This window comes from Entelurus aequoreus, linkage group LG15 (assembly GCF_033978785.1).
Source record: "Entelurus aequoreus isolate RoL-2023_Sb linkage group LG15, RoL_Eaeq_v1.1, whole genome shotgun sequence".
Lineage (NCBI taxonomy): Eukaryota > Metazoa > Chordata > Actinopteri > Syngnathiformes > Syngnathidae > Entelurus > Entelurus aequoreus.
Genome location: NC_084745.1, coordinates 54,171,108 through 54,193,607, shown reverse-complemented (window position 1 = coordinate 54,193,607; position 22,500 = coordinate 54,171,108). Strand labels below are relative to the sequence as shown.

The window sequence follows — 22,500 nt, the reverse complement described above, 5'->3', positions numbered from 1 at the left end:
TGACCGAAGAACCACCATCACATGTTACGTAGACCAGTGTTTTTCAACCACTGTGCCGCGGCACACTTGTTTGCCATGAGATATTGTCTGGTGTGCCGTGGGAAATTATGCAACTTCACCGAATTGGTCCAAAAAATATTTTTTGCATATCAATAATTACAATCTGCAAATAATGTGCCGTTGCTTAGTGTCTGTGTCGTGTAAAACTCGGCAGGGTAACCACGTGATACTCCACGTCAGTAGGATGGTTTGTTGTGATCCCAATATGCAGACCACAGCGTGCAGGTAAAAAGGTATGTAACACTTAAACCAAAAATAAACAAAAGGGAAAGCCAAACGAAAGTATAACTGAACTGGCTACAAAGTAAACAGAAACAGAATGCTGGACGACAGCAAAAACTTACGGCGTCCACAAAGTACATCCGTACATGACATGACAATCAACAATGTCCACACAAAGAAGGATAGCAACAACTTAAATAGCCTTGCTTGCTAACACAAAGCAGGTGCGGGGAATAGCGCTCAAAGGAAGACATGAAAGTGCTACAGGAAAACACCATCAAAACAGGAAGGGCCAGCAAAATAACAGCGCAAGACAAGAACTAAAGCACAGGAAAAACACCAACAAACTCAAAATAAGGCACGACGACCTGGTGGAGTATCATTTTTTGAACGTTTTCTGCTGGTGGTGTGCCTCCGTATTGTTAAATGAAAAAAAATATGCCTTGCCTCAAAAAGGGTTGAAAAACACAACAAGGAAGTCTTTCACATTTAGAAAAAATAAAATAATATGACTCCTTTAATGTGCCTTGTAATCCGGTTTACCTTATATATGAAAAAAGTTTAAAAAAAATAGACCATTCATCGGCAGTGGGCCTTATAATCCGGTGCGCCCTATGGTCCGGAAAATACGGTATTAGATATACACTACCGTTCAAAAGTTTGGGGTCACCCAAACAATTTTGTGTAATAGCCTTCATTTCTAAGAACTGTCGAGTTTCAGATGAAAGTTCTCTTTTTCTGGCCATTTTGAGCGTTTAATTGACCCCACAAACGTGATGCTCCAGAAACTCAATCTGCTCAAAGGAAGGTCAGTTTTGTAGCTTCTGCAACGAGCGAAAGTGTTTTCAGATGTGTGAACATGATTGCACAAGGGTTCTCTAATCATCAATTAGCCTTCTGAGCCAATGAGCAAACACATTGTACCATTAGAACACTGGAGTGACAGTTGCTGGAAATGGGCCTCTATACACCTATGTAGATATTGCACCAAAAAGCAGACATTTGCAGCTAGAATAGTCATTTACCACATTAGCAATGTATAGGGTGTATTTCTTTCAAGTTAAGACTAGTTTAAAGTTATCTTCATTGAAAAGTACAGTGCTTTTCCTTCCAAAAATAAGGACATTTCAATGTGACCCCAAACTTTTGAACGGTGGTGTATATTTTAAATTGCACAACCTTGCATTATTTTGTGCAGGTTTCCTATTATTGGTTCCTGGCAATCAAGCATACAGATGGGATAAGTGCTTTTGTTTGCGAAGACAAAAGGAATGGGTTGTACAACTAAACTTTCAGAATAAAACGCACGCAGCCTCGGAGTGAGGATGGGTAATCTCTGAAATCATGTTAGCGGAATCCCAGCCGGTCTGGGTCATTCCTGTTTTTGTCTCATTTTCCCCTTTCCTCTACTGACACATTAATATTCACCATATGCCCTGTCGGAGCTGTCACGGGCGCGCTTCATTTTCATACGTCTGCGGTGTGGGCAAACACTGCGTACAGCTGGTGCCGTCAAGACAGCTCTTTTCCCCCCTGTGCTCTGGCTCGCCAGAGGGAACCAAACAGGCCTGTCTCAGAAACCAGGAATCCACGAGGCGAGCCAACCACTTCAATAACAAAGAAGCACCCCCTTTAATCAGCACTTCATCCGTCTATCTCACTGATCAGCGCTGGTCTTGTTAGGACTCAGACAGGTGGGATTATGGGGAAGGACGTTCCATAAAGCTCCTATAGCTGTGGCTACACATGATTCACGCCTGATTCCACAACACGGACTCGGGCCAGCTTCAAAGTTCTTGCGCAGATGACATGAGGGGTGGGGGGGGACAGACTTCTGTTTCCTGTCAATTGTGGCCGTCTGTGTACTTGGCGGTGAAATCTATCAGAAGAAGACATGAGTGATGCGCGGTGTGACGTTACCTTACCCTGAGGTACTTGACCAGTTTCTGGATCTGCCAGTAGTCCGAGGGCTGGTCTGTGTTCCGTTGACGGCGAACTGGCTGCTCCTCTTCTTCGTAACTCTGATCACTCTCAGATGACGTCTCGCTGAAAAGGTCCGCTTGCTGTTTCTGGTTCTTGCTGTCAGGAACAGTAAAAAAAACAAAAAAAACAGGCAGATAAGGTTACACTTTGGAGCGCTAAAGAGCATCGCGGAAGGTGAGGGACTTCCTCCGAATCTTAGCAGGAGGAAAATGAGCATGGAAATAATATCATGGCATCTCTGGAGGCGTTATCATAGTTCTTTCAGCCATACATCCAAACAGATGCAGATGGCTTTTTTAGGAGTGCTTGGGGTCTCTCGGAGACAACCGCGTCATAAAAACTGCACACCATGGAGTAATGACATTTGGATGTACAAACAGCATTTCCAGGGAGCTCACAAAACCATGGCGAGATGAATGGATGCCCTTTGCCAATCAGCAGAGTAGGGTTGCACGGTATACCAGTCCTACTATAAATGGTAAATGGGTTATACTTAGGGGTGTAACAGTACACAAACATTTCGGTTCGGTACGTACCTCGGTTTAGAGCAGTGGTTCTTAACCTGGGTTCGATCGAACCCTAGGGGTTCGGTGAGTCGGCCTCAGGGGTTCGGCGGAGGTCAAAACGCACCCGTATTACTTTAGTATGGGAAACATATTCACCATTAATTAGTTGCTTATTAACATGCAAATTAGTAACATATTGGCTCTAGTCATTATTAAGTACTTATTAATGCCTTATTCGGCATGGCCTTATTATAACCCTAACCCTCTAACCCTGACCCTAACCAAATAACTCTAAATTAAGTCTTTATTACTTAGAATATGTTCCCCTAGTATACCAGTACTAGTATAAATGGTAAAAGGGTTATACTTTGGGGTGTAACAGTACACAAAAATTTCGGTTCGGTACGTACCTCGGTTTAGAGCAGTGGTTCTTAACCTGGGTTCGATCGAACCCTAGGGGTTCGGTGAGTCGGCCTCAGGGGTTCGGCGGAGGTCAAAACGCACCCGTATTACGGATACGGCAACAGCTGACTGATTTGCAGGTGTGTAATTTGTTGTGAGTTTATGCACTGTGTTGGTTTTGTTCTTTGAACAAGGTGATGTTCATGCACGGTTCATTTTATGCACCAGTAAAAAAACATGGTAACACTTTAGTATGGGAAACATATTCACCATTAATTAGTTGCTTATTAACATGTAAATTAGTAACATATTGGCTCTAGTCATTATTAAGTACTTATTAATGCCTTATTCGGCATGGCCTTATTATAACCCTAACCCTCTAACCCTGACCCTAACCAAATAACTCTAAATTAAGTCTTTGTTACTTAGAATATGTTACCCAAAAACTATAACTGTCATGAATTTGAAAAAAAAAAAAAAACATTTTATTTTTCACTAAAGAAGGGTTCGGTGAATGCGCATATGAAACTGGTGGGGTTCGGTACCTCCAACAAGGTTAAGAACCACTGGTTTAGAGGTAAATAAATGATAAATGGGTTATACTTGTATAGCGCTTTTCTACCTTCAAGGTACTCAAAGCGCTTTGACACTATTTCCACATTCACACACTGATGGCGGGAGCTGCCATGCAAGGCGCTAACCAGCAGCCATCAGGAGCAAGGGTGAAGTGTCTTGCCCAAGGACACAACGGACGTGATTAGGATGGTAGAAGGTGGGGATTGAACCCCAGTAACCAGCAACCCGCCGATTGCTGGCACGGCCACTCTAGCAACTTCGCCACGCCATCCCTAGGTCACGGATCGGTTCATTTTCGGTACAGTAAGAAAACAAAATATACATTTTGGGGTTATTTATTTACCAAATTTGCAAAATCTTCCACCAAAAATATTTTTCTTAGTGTAATATTTGATGTGACGTAATGGGAACCTCGGATGGGTCAATAATTCATAATAACATTGATTTTGATTCAATATTATGTTTTCAGCAATGACGGTTTGAAAGAAAAAAAAACAGCTTTGTTTTATTAGTCAACATTGCAACTTTTTCTAAATTACATTTCACCTTTAAGCTTGTTTATTTCACTTTTGTTATGATTTTGTTTATTTTAATAGTATTTTTAGAATGTGTTGTGGGCCTTTAAAACATTAGCTGTGGGCCACCACAAATGGCCTCCGGGGCACACTTTTGACACCCCTGCTATAGATAATAACAAATTAAATGTGATAAATCTATGGATAAAAAGCAGAGCCTGGCACGTTTATCATAACTCTCTCTATCTCTCTCTCTGTCTCTGCCTCTCCCTCACCAATGCTGCTGTTTGTTTTGTTTTTAACCCCTTCTTAACCCTGAACGTACATTGAAAATACACGCAGCCCTAACTCAAAATGCCGGACATTTCGAGGCATTTAAGAAACTCCGCCCTGACAGCTCCGCAAAAGAGGACATGTCCGGTGAAAAGAGGAAGTATGGTCAGTCTATTGCATACTTGCCGACCTCCGATACCGGGAGGTGGGGGTGTGTGGTTGGGGGCGTGGTTAAGAGGGGAATATATTTAAGCTAGAATTCACCAACTCAAGTATTTCATATATATATATATATATATATATATATATATATACATATATATATATATATATATATATATATATATGTATATATATATATATATATATATATATATATATATATATATATATACATATATATATATATATATATATATATATACATATATATACATATATATATATATATATATATATGTATATATATATATATATATATATATACATATATATATATACATATATATATATACATATATATACATATATATATATACATATATATACATATATATATATACATATATATACATATATATATATACATATATATATATACATATATATACATATATATATATATATATATATATACATGTATATATAATGCCGCCAGCAAAAAAACTGACTTATAGTCCGAAAAATACGGTAATAAAACAAAGGATTCAAATTACAGTCAATAGTAGGAAACAATTTGAATATTTAATTGATGATATTGTGACACCGCCATCCGGTATTTTTGTCAAAAAATGTTATCATTTAATGATTTCGAAAATTTTAAGCGTCAGTATTGACCAATGCTGCCCATTTATCTACCGTATTTTTGGGACTATAGGTCGCAGTTTTTTTCATAGTTTGGCCGGGGGTGCGACTTATACTCAGGAGCGACTTATGTGTGAAATGGTTATCACATTAGCGTAAAATATCAAATAATATTATTGATCTCATTCACGTAAGAGACTAGACGTATAAGATTTCATGGGATTTAGCGATTAGGAGTGACAGATTGTTTGGTAAACGTATAGCATGTTCTATATGTTATAGTTATTTGAATGACTCTTACCATAATATGTTACGTTAACATACCAGTTGGTTATTTATGCCTCATATAACGTACACTTATTCAGCCTGTTGTTCACTATTCTTTAGACATTTTAAATTGCCTTTCAAATGTCTATTCTTGCTGTTGGCTTTTATCAAAGACATTTACCCCAAAAATGCGACTTATACTCCAGTGCAACTTATACATGTTTTTTTCCTTCTTTATTGTGCATTTTCGGCCGGTGCGACTTATACTGCGGGGCGACTTATACTCCGGAAAATGCGGTACACATTTACATTCATACTGTACATTATTCACTGTTAAAAGTGGCCCTCTGAGTGTAACCATAACTGCCATGTGGCCCTCAATGAAAACCAGTTTGACACGCCTGCCGTAGGAGAATATGCTTAATGCTAACCGCAAGCTCTTAAATGATAAGAAAGGTGGGTGGATCGATATAAATATCAACAGTGACAAGACCAAACAGAATATCATTATTATGGTCGATGCGTCGATATTTGTTGTTATCAAAATAACTTGTCATTTTTGTAATTGTTTACAAACTCAGCAAATAAGTCCATAGGAGGACTTTAGGGGTAAAAAACTAAGCATTCAAATTACAGTCAATAGTAGGAAACAATTTGAATATTTAATTGATGATATTGTGACACCGCCATCCTGTATTTTTGTCAAAAATTTTATTATTTAATGATTTTGAAAATTTGAAGCATCAGTATTGACCAATGCTGCCCATTTAACTACTTGGTATCGGATCGGTACCCAAATTTGTGGTATCATCCAAAACTAATGTAAAGTATCCAAACAACAGAAGAATAAGTGATAATTACATTTTAACAGAAGTGTAGATAGAACCAAGTCACAACAGAAAGGAACCAACTATTAGATGAATAATAGTTTTGAGAACCAGAAATGACGTAATGTTAGCGCATGTGTCAGGAGGAGCCTTTGTAACCCATTTTCAAATGATTCCATTATCAAATAATATATTGTGTTATATATCACGCCACCGCTCATCCCTAATTGACAAGAATGGAAACAAATTCCCATGGAAAGTTTCCAAGGTGACCAACATTGCACTTACATTTTCATCGAGGACAACTGGTCTGCATAAGACGACTCGGAGAAATGCGCCTTATTCTTGCTCTTGGCTCCCTGTTGTTTCTTCCTGTCATTGTCAGGATCTTTATTTTCATCCACTTCACTGTAATGACACAGAATAAAAAGTTATTGAAGCAACAGCCAACGTTTTGATGCACTTCGACATCATCGCACCAAAAAAATAAAAAGTTTCGACAATGCCTAAAATGACAAAAATATACACAAATGACATATTACAGGGGTCACCAACGCGGTGCCCGCGGGCACCAGGTAGCCCGTAAGGACCAGATGAGTAGCCCGCTGGCCTGTTCTAAAAATAGCTCAAATAGCAGCACTTACCAGTGAGCTGCCTCTATTTTTTAAATGGTATTTATTTACTAGCAAGCTGGTCTCGCTTTACCCGACATTTTTAATTCTAAGAGAGACAAAACTCAAAATAGAATTTGAAAATCCAAGAAAATATTTTAAAGACTTGGTCTTCACTTGTTTAAATAAATTAATTATTTTTTTACTTTGCTTCTTATAACTTTCAGAAAGACAATTTTAGAGAAAATATACAACCTTAAAAATGATTTTAGGATTTTTAAACACATATACCTTTTTTACCTTTTAAATTCCTTCCTCTTCTTTCCTGACAATTTAAATCAATGTTCAAGTATTTTTTTTTTTTTTTATTGTAAAGAATAATAAATACATTTTAATTTAATTCTTCATTTTAGCTTCTGTTTTTTTGACGAAGAATATTTGTGAAATATTTCTTCAAACTTATTATGATTAAAAGTCAAAAAGATTATTCTGGCAAATCTAGAAAATCTGTAGAATCAAATGTAAATCTTATTTCAAAGTCTTTTGAATTTCTTTGAACATTTTTGTTCTGGAAAATCTAGAAGAAATAATGATTTGTCTTTGTTAGAAGTATAGCTTGGTCCAATTTGTTATATATTCTAACAAAGTGTAAATTGGATTTTAACCTATTTATAATATGTCATCAAATTTCTAAAATTAATCTTAATCAGGAAAAATTACTAATGATGTTCCATAAATTCTTTTTTAAATTTTTTTCAAAAAGATTCGAATTAGCTAGTTTTTCTCTTCTTTTTTTCGGTTGAATTTTGAATTTTAAAGAGTCGAAATTGAAGATAAACTATGTTTCAAAATGTAATTGTCTTTTTTTTAGTGTTTTGTCCTCTTTTAAACCGTTCAATTAAGTGTAAATATCATTAATTATTAATAATAACATTAAAGGTAAATTGAGCATATTGGCTATTTCTGGCAATTTATTGAAGTGTGTATCAAACTGGTAGCCCTTTGCATTAATCAGTACCCAAGAAGTAGCTCTTGCTTTCAAAAAGGTTGGTGACCCCTGACATATTATATGCCTGTTACTACATTACAAATACACTTACTGCATGTATATAACGTAATGATGGAGGCTTTTGGATGTTTTTTAGAGCGCTTTAAAGGTGGAATAGATCGAATCCCCATCAGCTGCATTGTTAGCCACCTATTGCTAGCTTTTATTCACGATTTGCAATGCATAAAAAAAAAACAAGACGTGTTCTTGTTCTTGTAAAAATTATACAAAAGTGCAGTTACCCTTTAATGCAGAACTGCACTTTTTGGGGGGATTTTGCCTATCGTTCACAATCAAAGACAAGACGACGGACTTATTTTTTAAATAAACGTAAATAAAAGTCCTCTTACAATGGAGCCAATGGGAGGTCCTCTATTCAGTCCATTAAAAAACATAAAAAGCCATTCAAAAAGCGCCAACAATCTTCCATCAACATTTGTTGACTTGAATATTAACCCATGATTAGTGATATTGTTATTATAAGTGCTAACACAGACATCATTGGCTGGTTAGCTGCTTCCTCGGAAAAGGGGCCCAAAAATGTTTAAAAAAAAATTTAAAAAAAATAATTTTAAAAAATAAAGGAGAAAATATACATAGTACGATTTAGTTAGTTAGTTTGTATATATAAAGGTTTATTTGAAATAGGGACAGATACAGAAACATAGATATCTGAAACAGTTATCCAATGTATGCATCATAGTGTTTGTAGCCAAAGCTAATTTACAACACTTGTCCCCAACAACAAGAAGACAGATCTAACATCAATAAAAATAGGAAAAAAATAAAATAAAATAAAATTTATTATTATTTCTTCGGTCAGTGGTCAACAAAATAAACAAACAGTTTTACGTTCATAAATTGAAAATGTTGCAGACCGAAAGGGTTTAGGCTGAAGTTGAACACTTATTGCGCCTAACCCTATAAACCAGTGGTCCCCAACCACCGGGCCGCGGACTTACGGACTGTATACCTGCAGACTGTATTGATCTATATTGACATACACATACACAATATGTATATATTGTGTTTTTTATGTTGATTTAATTTTAAAAAAAAATATATATATATATATATATTTTTTTTTTTTAAATTTAAATTTAAATTTTTATTTTATTTTTTTTTAATTTCTTGCGCGGCCCGGTACCGGTCCGCGGACCGATTGGTACCGGGCCGCGCAAGAAAAAAAAAAAAAAAAATAAATAAAATAAAAATTTTAAATTCAAATTTAATTTTTTTTTTATTTTATTTTTTTTTAAGAAATTAAAAAAACAAAAAACATTTTTTTTTTTAAATTAAAATTTAAATTTTTTTAATTTTTTTTTTAATTTCTTGCGCGGCCCGGTACCAATCGGTCCGCGGACCGGTACCGGGCCGCGCAAGAAAAATTAAAAAAAAAAAAAAAAAAAATTAAATTTAAATTAACATTTTTTTTTTTTTTTTTTTTTTTTTTTAAATTAAATCAACATAAAAAACACAATATATACATATTGTGTATGTGTATGTCAATATAGATCAATACAGTCTGCAGGTATACAGTCCGTAAGCACACATGATTGTATTTCTTTATCAATCAATCAATCAATGTTTATTTATATAGCCCTAAATCACATTTATGGGAGGGGGGGAAAAAATAAATAAATAAAATAATCCCCCCCCCCCACCCCGGTCCGTGGGACAAATTTTCAAGCGTTGACCGGTCCACAGCTACAAAAAGGTTGGGGACCACTGCTATAAACAATGTCAAATACAAGATGAACTTCCAAAAAATTATGACATTTCCTTTGCACAACATAATATAAATACACCTTGTACACAACATAAATACTGTTCAATTATATACACAGTAAAGACATGTGAAATATCCTTGTACACGTGTTAGTTAAACCTTTGTACCAATTATATACTATATACAAACAATTGTACTTACATTATTATTTATATCCCACATTTACTTTGTAATTAACAATCAATCAATTATTTATATACAATAATCATAGTATTAACTACTGTGTTGATTCAAGAGTGATATATTTTTCCAAGACATTGGTCTTAAAGTGTTTTTTAACTTGCAGCATAAAAAAATTTGATTAGCTCATAGACAATAAGTATTTTTAGTAGGTTTTTTTTTGTTTTGTTTTTTAATCGGGCATACTAACCGTATACATAAATATACAGTAGTTAAGGCAATTAGACCCTTTAAAAGTAATATTTAAGATACATTTTCATATTAACATCTGGGATTATGCATCATTTTAACATGATCTTGTAAAATTGTCAATTGTATCCTTGAAGATTTTGTATTCAGCTTTATTGTGTGTACAGGCACACATTTACAACATCCTGGCACTATCAGCTATTTAAAGGAGTCCTATTAAAATGTTGTTTCCTACATTAAAAACACTTTGTTGTGCTCCACGTCAGTGTTTCTTAAACCAACAGGGCCGCCAAAAATATCTGGGGCCGTACTTATCAAGCTTCTTAGAGTGCCATTTTACACTTAAGTCCTGAGAATTTGCGAAATTTAGTCCTACTCTCAAACTTAAGAATAAAAGCTTTTCATCAACGTTCTTAAGTCTAAGAATCACTCCTACTCTCCACGATATTTAAGAGACCTTCAGAGGTGTCTTAAGTGGTTAGGAGTTGCCAGCAGGGGATGGCACTGAGGCGAGAGAGACGTGCGCGAACGTTCAGGGAACGGAACAATGTTTTGTTTTTTTTTGATGACGAGCAGCTGATCAAACGGTATCGTTTAGACAGAGCGGATATTATTTTTGTCACAGATTTAATACTTTTCGATTCCTTGTTGATTTCTGCATGTGTCTGCAGTGGGCTAGTATATATAGAGCGACCCACACCAGTTTCAAATGAGTTGCCTAATTAATGAATTGGAAAGAAAATGTTATGACAGTAGCGTATGTGTGTGGCCGTGAGGTGAGTGACGTCAGTGAGTGTGTGGGCGAGAGAAGAGAGGGAGCGGTAGCGTGAGTGCCGGCGGGGACTAGTTTGTTTTGTATTATTTTGTAGTTTATTGTCAAAATATACACTCCCATTGTCCACTTAAATATTTCCAAGATATTTCTTTATTCTTAGACAACGGATTCCCTTCCGTGATTGGTCATTTCTACGGACACAGAAATGACGTCACCTAAAATTGCGTTTACGGCACATAGTAATGTCGTAATTCAGCTCTGAGTGTGACACTTAAGATTCAGTCCTACACTTCGCTGAAAGTGTGAGTAAGACGCTTGATAACTAACTTTTAAGTGCAGCTTTCAGCGAAGAATTTATTTACTCTTAAGTCAACTCTTAGCAGACTTCTTAGGAGTAATTCTAAGAAGCTTGATAAGTACGGCCCCTGTTTCTTAGCTGTGGTGCGTAAGGGCCGAAATGGTAATACACGTTTCCCCCACTTGTGGCAGTAATGACAATATCAAACAACAGAAGAAGTCTGCAGGTAAAGAGAAGTTTCTTAAAGCGCAGTATTTTCATTTGCACTTGCATTTCATTGATAGTTTATTAAAGAAACATACATTATTATTTATTACGAATGTATTCTAGCACTGCATAGTTGTATGGACATGTATTGTTCATCAGTTTTTATGAGTCTCTTATTTTACAGGATATTAGATTAGAATATATTTTGGTTATTTTAAGGCTTGATAATAATATTTGTGATTAACAAATTATTTGACAAGGCGTATCCTGTTAAACTGTAAGTAATTTAGATATAATTATTGAATATGATTAAAATCAAGAGTAATATTACAAGAACGTTACCGATATATTTTTTTAAGGGCTGATACCGATTATTAGTAGTCAAATTACCGATATTTGGAGCTGATATTTACAGTTAAATCATGAATAGTGTATGTCAGTTAACAGCTGGACAAGGATTTAAATGTTTTTTTAACATCATTTTTTAGGAAACATCAGACCAGTAGCAACATCATGTTTAATGCGGCGCTAATGTTGTGGTTCATTTAGCATCAAAAACAACTCAAATTCCAAACGGCTCGGTTGGAGGAAGTAGGAATGAAAGCAAGATAGTTTTTTAAAGGGCTCTGCCATGCCTCCAAGGTTTGATTGAACATTTTCAGGAGTTATGCAGATCCTAAATACACAAAAACAGGCACCAATAGGTAAGAAAAGTTGGCTTTTGCATAATAGGTAAAGCACAAACCGTACAGTTGACGCTAACAGTAGTGTCCAGGCAAGTCCACCGATATTGTAAACCACTAAAATTGCAATGGCAGCGCACACTAATCTCATCATTATAAGCCAGTGTACCATCAAAAATGATTATTTTAAGGTTAAATTGTGTGGCTTTAAGAAGCCTTTCCTTGCCACAGGTCATTCCTTGAATTGAGCAGAAAGGTCTTGCACTTATTAGTCTTGATGACTAATGTCTAATCAGCAATATTTACACTTCCAGCCCTAAAGCAGTACAATACTGTACGAGTCAAGCATCGCTGTAATCTTATACAGGAGGGGGCCCCAAGCTACGGCCAGTGGGCCAGATTCGGCCCGCCAGTACGTCTTAAGGTAAAAAATATATATATATTTTTTTAAATCTATACTGTCCAGCCACCCAGGCAAATCATAATGTTGTGCCCGTATCTGCTGTACAGATTTATTACTTTACAACGGAGGAGTGTGAGACATTGTTATTCTTGCCTTGTTTGTATTTGACTTGATTAAATGTTTGGATGTATTCAGTTTTTGACGCAGACGGATCGGAGCAATAGGGGAAAGAAAGAAGGAAAAAAAAGAAGAGAGCGGGAAAGTGTGAGGACAAGAGAGACAAGAAAAATAAAATATATAAAATAAAAAAATTATATATACACTACCGTTCAAAAGTTTGGGGTCACCCAAACAATTTAGTGGAATAGCCTTCATTTCTAAGAACAAGAATAGACTGTCGAGTTTCACATGAAAGTTCTCTTTTTCTGGCCATTTTGAGCGTTTAATTGACCCCACAAATGTGATGCTCCAGAAACTCAATCTGCTCAAAGGAAGGTCAGTTGTGTAGCTTCTGTAACGAGCTAAAGTGTTTTCAGATGTGTGAACATGATTGCACAAGGGTTTTCTAATCGTCAATTAGCCCTCTGAGCCAATGAGCAAACACATTGTACCATTAGAACACTGGAGTGATAGTTGCTGGAAATGGGCCTCTATACACCTATGTAGATATTGCACCAAAAAGCAGACATTTGCAGCTAGAATAGTCATTTACCACATTGGCAATGTATAGAGTGTACTTCTTCTTCTTTCTGCCGGCCCAATCACATAATATCTACGACTTTTCACACACACAAGTGAATGCAAGGCATACTTGGTCAACAGCCATACAGGTCTGTATAAACAACTTCAACACTGTTACAAATATGCGCCACACTGTGAACCCACACCAAACAAGAATGACATTTCGGGACAACATCCGCACCGTAACACAATATAAACACAACAGAACAAATACCCAGAACCCCTTGCAGCACTAACTCTTCCGGGACGCTACAACGTACACCCCCCGCTACCCCAGAACCCCACCCCCCGCCCCCCCCCCCCCACCAACCTCGCCCACCTCAACCTCCTCATGCTCTCTCAGGGAAAGCATGTCTTAAATTCCAAGCTGCTGTTTTGAGGCATGTTAAAAAAAAATAATGCACTTTGTGACTTCAATAATAAATATGGCAGTGCCATGTTGGCATTTTTTTTCCATAACTTGAGTTGATTTATTTTGGAAAACCTTGGTACATTGTTTAATGCATCCAGCGGGGCATCACAACACAATTAGGCATAATAATGTGTTCATTCCACCACTGTATATATCAGTATCGGTTGATATCGGTAATTAGGAGTTGGACAATATCGGCAAAAAAGATATATATATATATATATATATATATATATATATATATACACTACCGTTCAAAAGTTTGGGGTCACATGTAAATGTCCTTATTTTAAAAGGAAAAGCACTTTACTTTTCAATGAAGATAACTTTAAACTAGTCTTAACTTTAAAGAAATACACTCTATACATTGCTAATGTGCTAAATGACTATTCTAGCTGCAAATGTCTGCTTTTTGGTGCAATATCTACATAGGTGTATAGAGGCCCATTTCCAGCAACTATCACTCCAGTGTTCTAATGGTACAATGTGTTTGCTCATTGGCTCAGAAGGCTAATTGACGATTAGAAAACCCTTGTGCAATCATGTTCACACATCTGAAAACACTTTAGCTCGTTACAGAAGCTACAAAACTGACCTTCCTTTGAGCGGATTGAGTTTCTGGAGCATCACATTTGTGGGGGTCAATTTAAACGCTCAAAATGGCCAGAAAAAGAGAACTTTCATCTGAAACTCGACAGTCTATTCTTGTTCTTAGAAATGAAGGCTATTCCACTAAATTGTTAGGGTGACCCCAAACTTTTGAACGGTAGTGTATATATATATATATATATATATATATATATAAACACACATAATATATATACATATATTTACACACACACACACATACACACAGTATCTTCAAAAAAAGGTAATTCTCACTACAGTACATACCTGGGAGTCAACTGGACATCCTTCAATTGACTAGAGGGTTCACTCTTGTCAATCCTTTTCAGCGAAAGTTGCGTCTGTGCATCCACTAATTCCACGTGAGGCTTTGATGTACGTGCAGTTTCTCGCGCATCCTTGGGCAGAGAACGGAGGCGTTTTAGCATTCATACTGTAAAATTGCTAAAACCTCATTTGCACTTGATATTCATTTATTCAGAGTGTTTTGAGGAGGCGTTAACTGCAACAGGGTTAACCCTAGCAATCATTTTGTGACATATTCTGTGTTTTGTGCAGAAATAACAATTTTTTTGAGCCATTTCGGTGCACCCTTGCAAAATGTAAAAAATAAATGCAACCAGACACACTCACACCTTTGTGTCAGTGTTTCCCCTATTACTTTCATTTGTATTTGAAAGTAAAAAAAAGGTCAGGTGTGCGTGCCAATAAGACATAAATAGTTAGCAGGCAGCAGAGGTTTTAATCACACTTGTCATTGGTTGTTAGCAGCATTTTAAATGGCAGAGGGGAAGCATTAATATGTACTCTGGATTGTTCAAGCTGGAGCCAAAACGTGGCCAATCACGTCTCCATAGACGTGTTTTTTATTCAAAATATCAAACATGGAGTGAACCACTACTGGAAACATCGCAGTCAATCCAACTAACCACAGAGTTTGATTTTACTCAAGCTAATTGACCTTCTTTAATTCCATTATATGTGTAATGGATAAAACCCATCTGCGTCCCCAGAAGGAAACGCTCAAAAATGTCTTTTGACACGCTTCAATAAAAAGCAACATTAGCGATTACGACACACAAAAAGGCACGAGGCAGGACTGACGCCCTCAACATTGAACCCTGGTATTCTCAGCAATGAAATTTAGTCATTAACACGTTTGCATTTTTCTAAATGTGAAATGTGCACAAGTATATTTAATTCAACAGCTGCAAATTTAAGTTAAAAAAAAAAAATATTTCCGTGACCAAAGTCCTTTAAAGCTACAACAGTTGGGATTCATTTTAGGATTTTTTTTCCTGCAAATACATAGTATGCCCAATTTCCAATCTGGCTGGGATGTCAAAATGAATCCAACACACCAAATGGAAAAGAAAAGTTTCCCCCTTGTATTATTGCCTTCCTTATTCAGCATATCTGATGACGTCACTGGTCATTGCTACGACCTCTCAGAATCTTCTAAGTAAAACATTTTAAAAAATCTTCCTGAACGACATTCTTACGATAAACTTTGCATTTGTGTCCAAATATTGTGCTGGTTTTTTTTAAGAATTATTTTAAATTATGCAAGTGAGTAATAACCTGAGATTAAACTAGTGTTGTCCCGATACCAATATTTTGGTACCAGTACCAAAATGTATTTCGATACTCTTTGGTATTTTTCTACACTTTTCTAAATAAAGGGGACCACAAAAAAATTGCACTATTGGCTTATTTTAACCAAACATCTTAGGGTACATGAAACATATGTTTATTATTGCAATTTAGTCCTTAAATAAAATAGTGAACATACTAGACAACTTGTCTTTAAAGGCCTACTGAAAGCCACTACTAGCGACCACGCAGTCTGATAGTTTATATATCAATGATGAAATCTTAACATTGCAACACATGCCAATACGGCCGGGTTAACTTATAAAGAGACATTTTAAAATTCCCGGGAAATATCCGGCTGAAACATCGCGGTATGATGACGTATGCGCGTGACGAAGTCCGAGTAACGGAAGTTATGGTACCCCGTAGAATCCTATACAAAAAGCTCTGTTTTCATTTCATAATTCCACAGTATTCTGGACATCTTTTGCAATTTTTTTAATGAACAATGAAGGCTGCAAAGAAGACAGTTGTAGGTGGGATCAGTGTATTAGCAGCGGACTACAGCAACACAACCAGGAGGACTTTGTTGGAGCGCTAGCCGCGCTAGCCGCGCTAGCCGCCGACCTCACCTTGACTTCCTACGTCTCCGGGCCGCCAAACGCATCGGGTGAAGTCCTTCGTCCTTCTGCCGATCGCTGGAACGCAGGTGAGCACGGGTGTTGATGAGCAAATGAGGGCTGGCTGGCGTAGGTGGAGAGCTAATGTTTTTAGCATAGCTCTGTGCAGTCCGGTTGCTAAGTTAGCTTCAATGGCGTCGTTAGCACAGCATTGTTAACCTTCGCCAGCCTGGAAAGCATTAACCGTGTATTTACATGTCCACGGTTTAATAGTATTGTTGATTTTCTATCAATACTTCCAGTCAGGGGTTTATTTATTTTGTTTCTATATGCAGTTAAAGCACGATGCTATCACGTTAGCTCGTAGCTAAAGCATTTCGCCTATGTAAAAGGCACTGAATGTCCATTCTCGTCTCTCATTTTCAAGAGGATATAGTATCCGAGGTGGTTTAAAATACAAATCTGTGATCTACAATAGAAAAAGGAGAGTGTGGAATCCAATGAGCCAGCTTGTACCTAAGTTACGGTCAGAGCGAAAAAAGATATGTCTTGCACTGCATTCTAGTCCTTCACTCTCACGTTCCTCATCTACGAATCTTTCATCCTCGCTCAAATTAATGGGGTAATCGTCACTTTCTCGGTCCGAATCTCTCTCGCTCCATTGTAAACAACGGGGAATTGTGAGGAATACTAGCTCCTGTGACGTCACGCTACTTCCGCTACAGGCAAGGCTTTTTTTTTTTTATCAGCGAGCAAAAGTTGCGAACTTTATCGTCGATTTTCTCTACTAAATTCTTTCAGCAAAAATATGGCAATATCGCGAAATGATCAAGTATGACAAGTATTCCCGTTTAAATAAAAAAAATCATTTCAGTAGGCCTTTAAGGAACCAAATGAAGTGAAAGAATCACCTCTCGCTCCTAATTATCGTGGCATGTATTCAGAACAAGAGCAGATTTAAAGCTGGCTGTGACCAACACACCCGCGGTCTGATCAACTTGAGATGATGCCACATTTTCCAGCAAAAAAATTGGAGCACAAGCGAAAAAGACTAAATGATTAACAGATTTCTGAGTGCAGCTGCAGTCTATTATTGGGGCGATTTGTTATAATGTCAAATTACTCAAGCAGGAAGCAGCACTACTGAATGAATCACGCAGGTTTCAACGTTTGGATGCCTGCCTCTGTTTGTGTGTGTGTGTGAAGGCGTTTGATGTTGGCTCAAAAAAAACAACTTTTCAACACAGCGACAAGCAGACACTAGCTCACTAGTGTAGACACTGATTACACGATGTGTACTGTTTACACAGGCCAGTTGTACAGAGAAAATCAGCGCTTTAAAGAAGAGGACCTTGTTCACGGGACAACAGGCCTTCAACACGCCATCGTCTCTGCTGTGAGAGCAGACAAAAGGCCGCTAATCGTTTGTATTCAGCAGATAAATGTTTGTTAAAATAGGAGGACTTTCTGACCTATTAAAACCGATGTGACCTTTCACCTTAAAAAAACATATACCGTATTTTTCGGACTATAAGGCGCACTTAAAGGCCTACTGAAATTAAATGTTCTTATTTAAACGGGGATAGCAGATCCATTCTATGTGTCATACTTGATCATTTCGCGATATTGCCATATTTTTGCTGAAAGGATTTAGTAGAGAACATCGACGATAAAGTTCGCAACTTTTGGTCGCTGATAAAAAAAAGCCTTGCCTGTACCGGAAGTAGCGTGACGTCACAGGTTGAAAGGCTCCTCACATTTCCCCATTGTTTACACCAGCAGCGAGAGCGATTCGGACCGGGAAAGCGACGATTACCCCATTCATTTGAGCCAGGATGAAAGATTCGTGGATGAGGAACGTAAGAGTGAAGGACTAGAGTGCAGTGAAGGACGCATCTTTTTTCGCTCTGACCGTAACTTAGGTACAAGCTGGCTCATTGGAATCCACACACTCTCCTTTTTCTATTGTGGATCACGGATTTGTATTTTAAACCACCTGGGATACTATATCCTCTTGAAAATGAGAGTCGAGAAGGCGAAATGGACATTAACAGTGACTTTTATCTCCACGACAATACATCGACGAAGCTCTTTAGCATGAGCTAACGTGATAGCATCTGTCTCAAATGCAGATAGAAACAAAATAAATAAATCCCTGACTGGAAGGATAGACAGAAGATCAACAATACTACTATCAGGAGACACCGAACCAAACACTGGACATGTAAATACACGGTTAATGTGTATTCCACGCCTGTCGAAGCCCAGCAATGCTGTTGCTAACGACGCTAACTTAACAACGGGACCTCGTCAGAGCTATGATAAAAACATTAGCGCTCCACCTACGCCAGCCAGCCCTCCTCTGCTCATCAACAACCGTGCTCACCTGCGTTCCAGCGATCGACGGCCCGGAGACGTAGGAAGTCAAGGTGAGTTCGCCGCTAGCGCGTCTGCTATCCAACAAAGTCCTCCTTGTTGTGTTGCTACAGCCAGCCGCTAATACACCGATCCCACCTACAACGTTCTTCTTTGCAGCCTCCATTGTTCATTAAACAAATTGCAAAAGATTCACCAACACAGATGTCCAGAATACTGTGGAATTTTGTCGAAGAAAACAGAGCTCTGTGTATTGTGTCCAAAAGGGTCCAAACACTTCCGCGGACCTCACGACGTCACGCGCATACGTCATCCTCCAAAGGCGTTTTGAACCGGAAGTTCCCCGGGTTGTTTAAAATGTCACTTTATAAGTTAACCCGGCCGTATTGGCATGTGTTGCAATGTTAAGATTTCATCATTGATATATAAACTATCAGACTGCGTGGTCGCTAGTAGTGGCTTTCAGTAGGCCTTTAAGTTATTAATAAATAAATAATGAATTAGTTGTAATGTACCGTGTTGTGTTTTTTTTCTCCACATTTTGCATTTTATACCAAACAAATTGTACAGGTTCTAATTCATATAATTTTCTTTTATAGTTTACCACATTTTAACAAGAAATGAGCAACACATTTTGTTAGTATATTATTTTAAATATTTAGGATTTTTAACTGATGACCACTTGAGTTTTAAGGAGCACATTCAGTATGTTGTAAAAAAAAATGAAACTTTTACTGGGATTTTATTATAGAAACAAGTCTTGCTTTTCTTTTACTGTGAAACAGAAATTGGTGGAAACAACCTTTTTAGCTGTCATTGACTATGGAGATGTGTTGTACATGAATGCTACTGCTGGTTGTCTCCACAAGCTGGATAGTGCGTACCACGGGGCACTGAGATTCATCACCAACTTACTCACCATTGTGTGTTATACTCAATGGTTAACTGGACATCTTTATGTGCTCAACGCCTCAATCATTGGTATTTGTTCATCTACAAAACCATTCTGGTTATCACTCCATCTTATCTGTCTTGTCTTTTAACAAAGAAACAAGGAAGTCACAATCTTCGTTCAATGAATGTTCTGCAATTTGTCGTCCATAAAGTAAGAACTGAACTGGGCAAGAACGCATTCAGGTTTTCAGCACCGAAGGCTTGGAATAACCTACAATCCAATCTTCAACTTCAAACCCTTGTGACATGAAATGAGTTTAAAGCTTCGTGATCAAGTTTTAATGTTGTACATTTGATATTTTATATGTTTACTGTTTTTAATGTAACCTTGCTGCTGCCCTCTTGGCTAGGTCTCCCTTGGAAAAGAGATCTTTGATCTCAATGGGATTTTACCTGGTTAAATAAAGGCTGAATAAATACAAATAAAAAACATTTCTTTGCATCCCAAAACTGTATCTGAATGTGTGTGGTGATAAACAGTACTACCTGTAAGTCCATGCTCTCAGCGAAGACCTGAGATTTGCTCTTCAGCAGGGAAACTATGTCCTTGAACACCTCACTCGTTCGCTCGTAGTTGATCTCGTCCCCCTCCGGCTTGATGCCCTGTGTGAAAAAACACTTTCATTAATTCTGGACAAACCACAATTCTTAATTAAGTGACCCACGTGCCAGCGGGAAGCAGCCTGAGGCCAAGAGAGCGGAATAGAGAATCTCCAGGTGGCCTCCGAGGGGAAGTGTGACACCATGTTAACCGCTAAATTAGCTTTAAGACACTACTGTATTTCAAGCTTCCATTTGCATCAATGTCGCCCGTTGGGTAGTTTCTCTTCCCGTCGCCCATCCACTTTGGCTGAACTATTTCCAGGTGAAGAAACGGAGACAGGAAACCTCTGGCTTGTCAGCAAAGTCACTGAAAAAGTCAACGCTGCTGCAAGCGTGCAGGTCCACTTTTTTGGAATTGATTGAAAACAGATTTAAAGGCCTACTGAATTTTTTTTTTTTAATTTAAACGGGAATAGCAGATCCATTCTATGTGTCATACTTGATCATTTCGCGATATTGCCATATTTTTGCTGAAAGGATTTAGTAGAGAAAATCGACGATAAAGTTCGCAACTTTTGCTCGCTGATAAAAAAAAAGCCTTGCCTGTAGCGGAAGTAGCGTGACGTCACAGGAGCTAGTATTCCTCACAATTCCCCGTTGTTTACAATGGAGCGAGAGAGATTCGGACCGAGAAAGTGACGATTACTCCATTAATTTGAGCGAGGATGAAAGATTCGTAGATGAGGAACGTTACAGTGAAGGACTTGAGAGGCAGTGATGGACGTATCTTTTTTCGCTCTGACCGTAACTTAGGTACAAGCTGGCTCATTGGATTCCACACTCTCCTTTTTCTATTGTAGATCACGGATTTGTATTTTAAACCACCTCGGATACTATATCCTCTTGAAAATGAGAGTCGAGCACGCGAAATGGACATTCAGTGCCTTTTATCTCCACGACAATACATCGGTGACACACTTAGCTACTGAGCTAACGTAATAGCATCGTTCTCAAATGCAGATAGAAACAAAAGAAATAAACCCCTGACTGGAAGGATAGACAGAAGACCAACAATACTATTAAACCATGTACATGTAACTACACGGTTAAAAATTCTCAGCCTGGTGAGGCTTAAAAATGCTGTTGCTAACGACGCTAAGGCTAATTTAGCAACTTAGCAACCGGACCTCACAGAACTATGATAAAAACATTAGCGCTCCACCTACGCCAGCCAGCCCTCATCTTCCCATCAACAGCCGTGCTCACCTGCGTTCCAGCGATCAACGGCGCGACGAAGGACTTTATCCGTGGGTTTGGCGGCAAGCATCGGCTAGGCGTAGTAAGTAGTCCTTGTTGTGTTGCTGTAAGTATTGTACTTAGCCGCTAATACACCGATCCCACCTACAACGTTCTTCTTTGCAGCCTCCATTGTTCATTAAACAAATTGCAAAAGATTCACCAACACAGATGTCCAGAATACTGTGGAATTTTGTCGAAGAAAACACAAGTTTTGTATCGGGTCCGATGGGGTCCAACCACTTCCGTGGATTTTGTGACGTCACGCGCATAAATCATATCCAAAGGAGTTTGTCAACCAGAAGTGTGGCGGGAATTTTAAAATGTCACTTTATAAGTTAACCCGGCCGTATTGGCATGTGTTGCAATGTTAAGATTTCATCATTGATATATAAACTATCAGACTGCGTGGTTGGTAGTAGTGGCTTTCAGTAGGCCTTTAAAGTTTGGTGTATGGAAGGATTTTAGATCTCTGATAGTAGTCAGCTGAGGTTATCATCCCATCTTTATATGAGCCTGTTATGACTGCTGTAATAAACACAGAATATTAGATTTGGACATGTCGACAAAGTGAAAAATAACACCTGTCGTTAAACATACTTATTTCATTGTATTGTCGGATAATTGGCGATGTGCCGATCGATATCAGCCAATTTTTGTGAAAAGGTAATTGGCAATGAGTGCTTTTCAATGCCGATCCTCTCTGGTTAACAAGCAGGT

At 37.8% G+C, this 22,500-nt stretch overlaps 1 protein-coding gene across 2 annotated transcripts in view; it reads right to left on the bottom strand.

Moving 5' to 3' along the window:
- The window catches only part of LOC133630263 (outer dynein arm-docking complex subunit 2-like), a 153,455-nt gene that overhangs the window by 110,443 nt on the left and 20,512 nt on the right, over nt 1-22,500 (bottom strand). For both annotated transcript variants that reach the window (XM_062021745.1, XM_062021746.1), the window contains 4 exons: nt 20,428-20,544; nt 14,666-14,796; nt 6,724-6,843; nt 2,208-2,361 (listed from right to left, as the gene is read on the bottom strand). In XM_062021745.1, the coding sequence (XP_061877729.1) occupies nt 2,208-2,361; nt 6,724-6,843; nt 14,666-14,796; nt 20,428-20,544 (522 nt within the window). The remainder of the gene's footprint in view (nt 1-2,207; nt 2,362-6,723; nt 6,844-14,665; nt 14,797-20,427; nt 20,545-22,500) is intronic.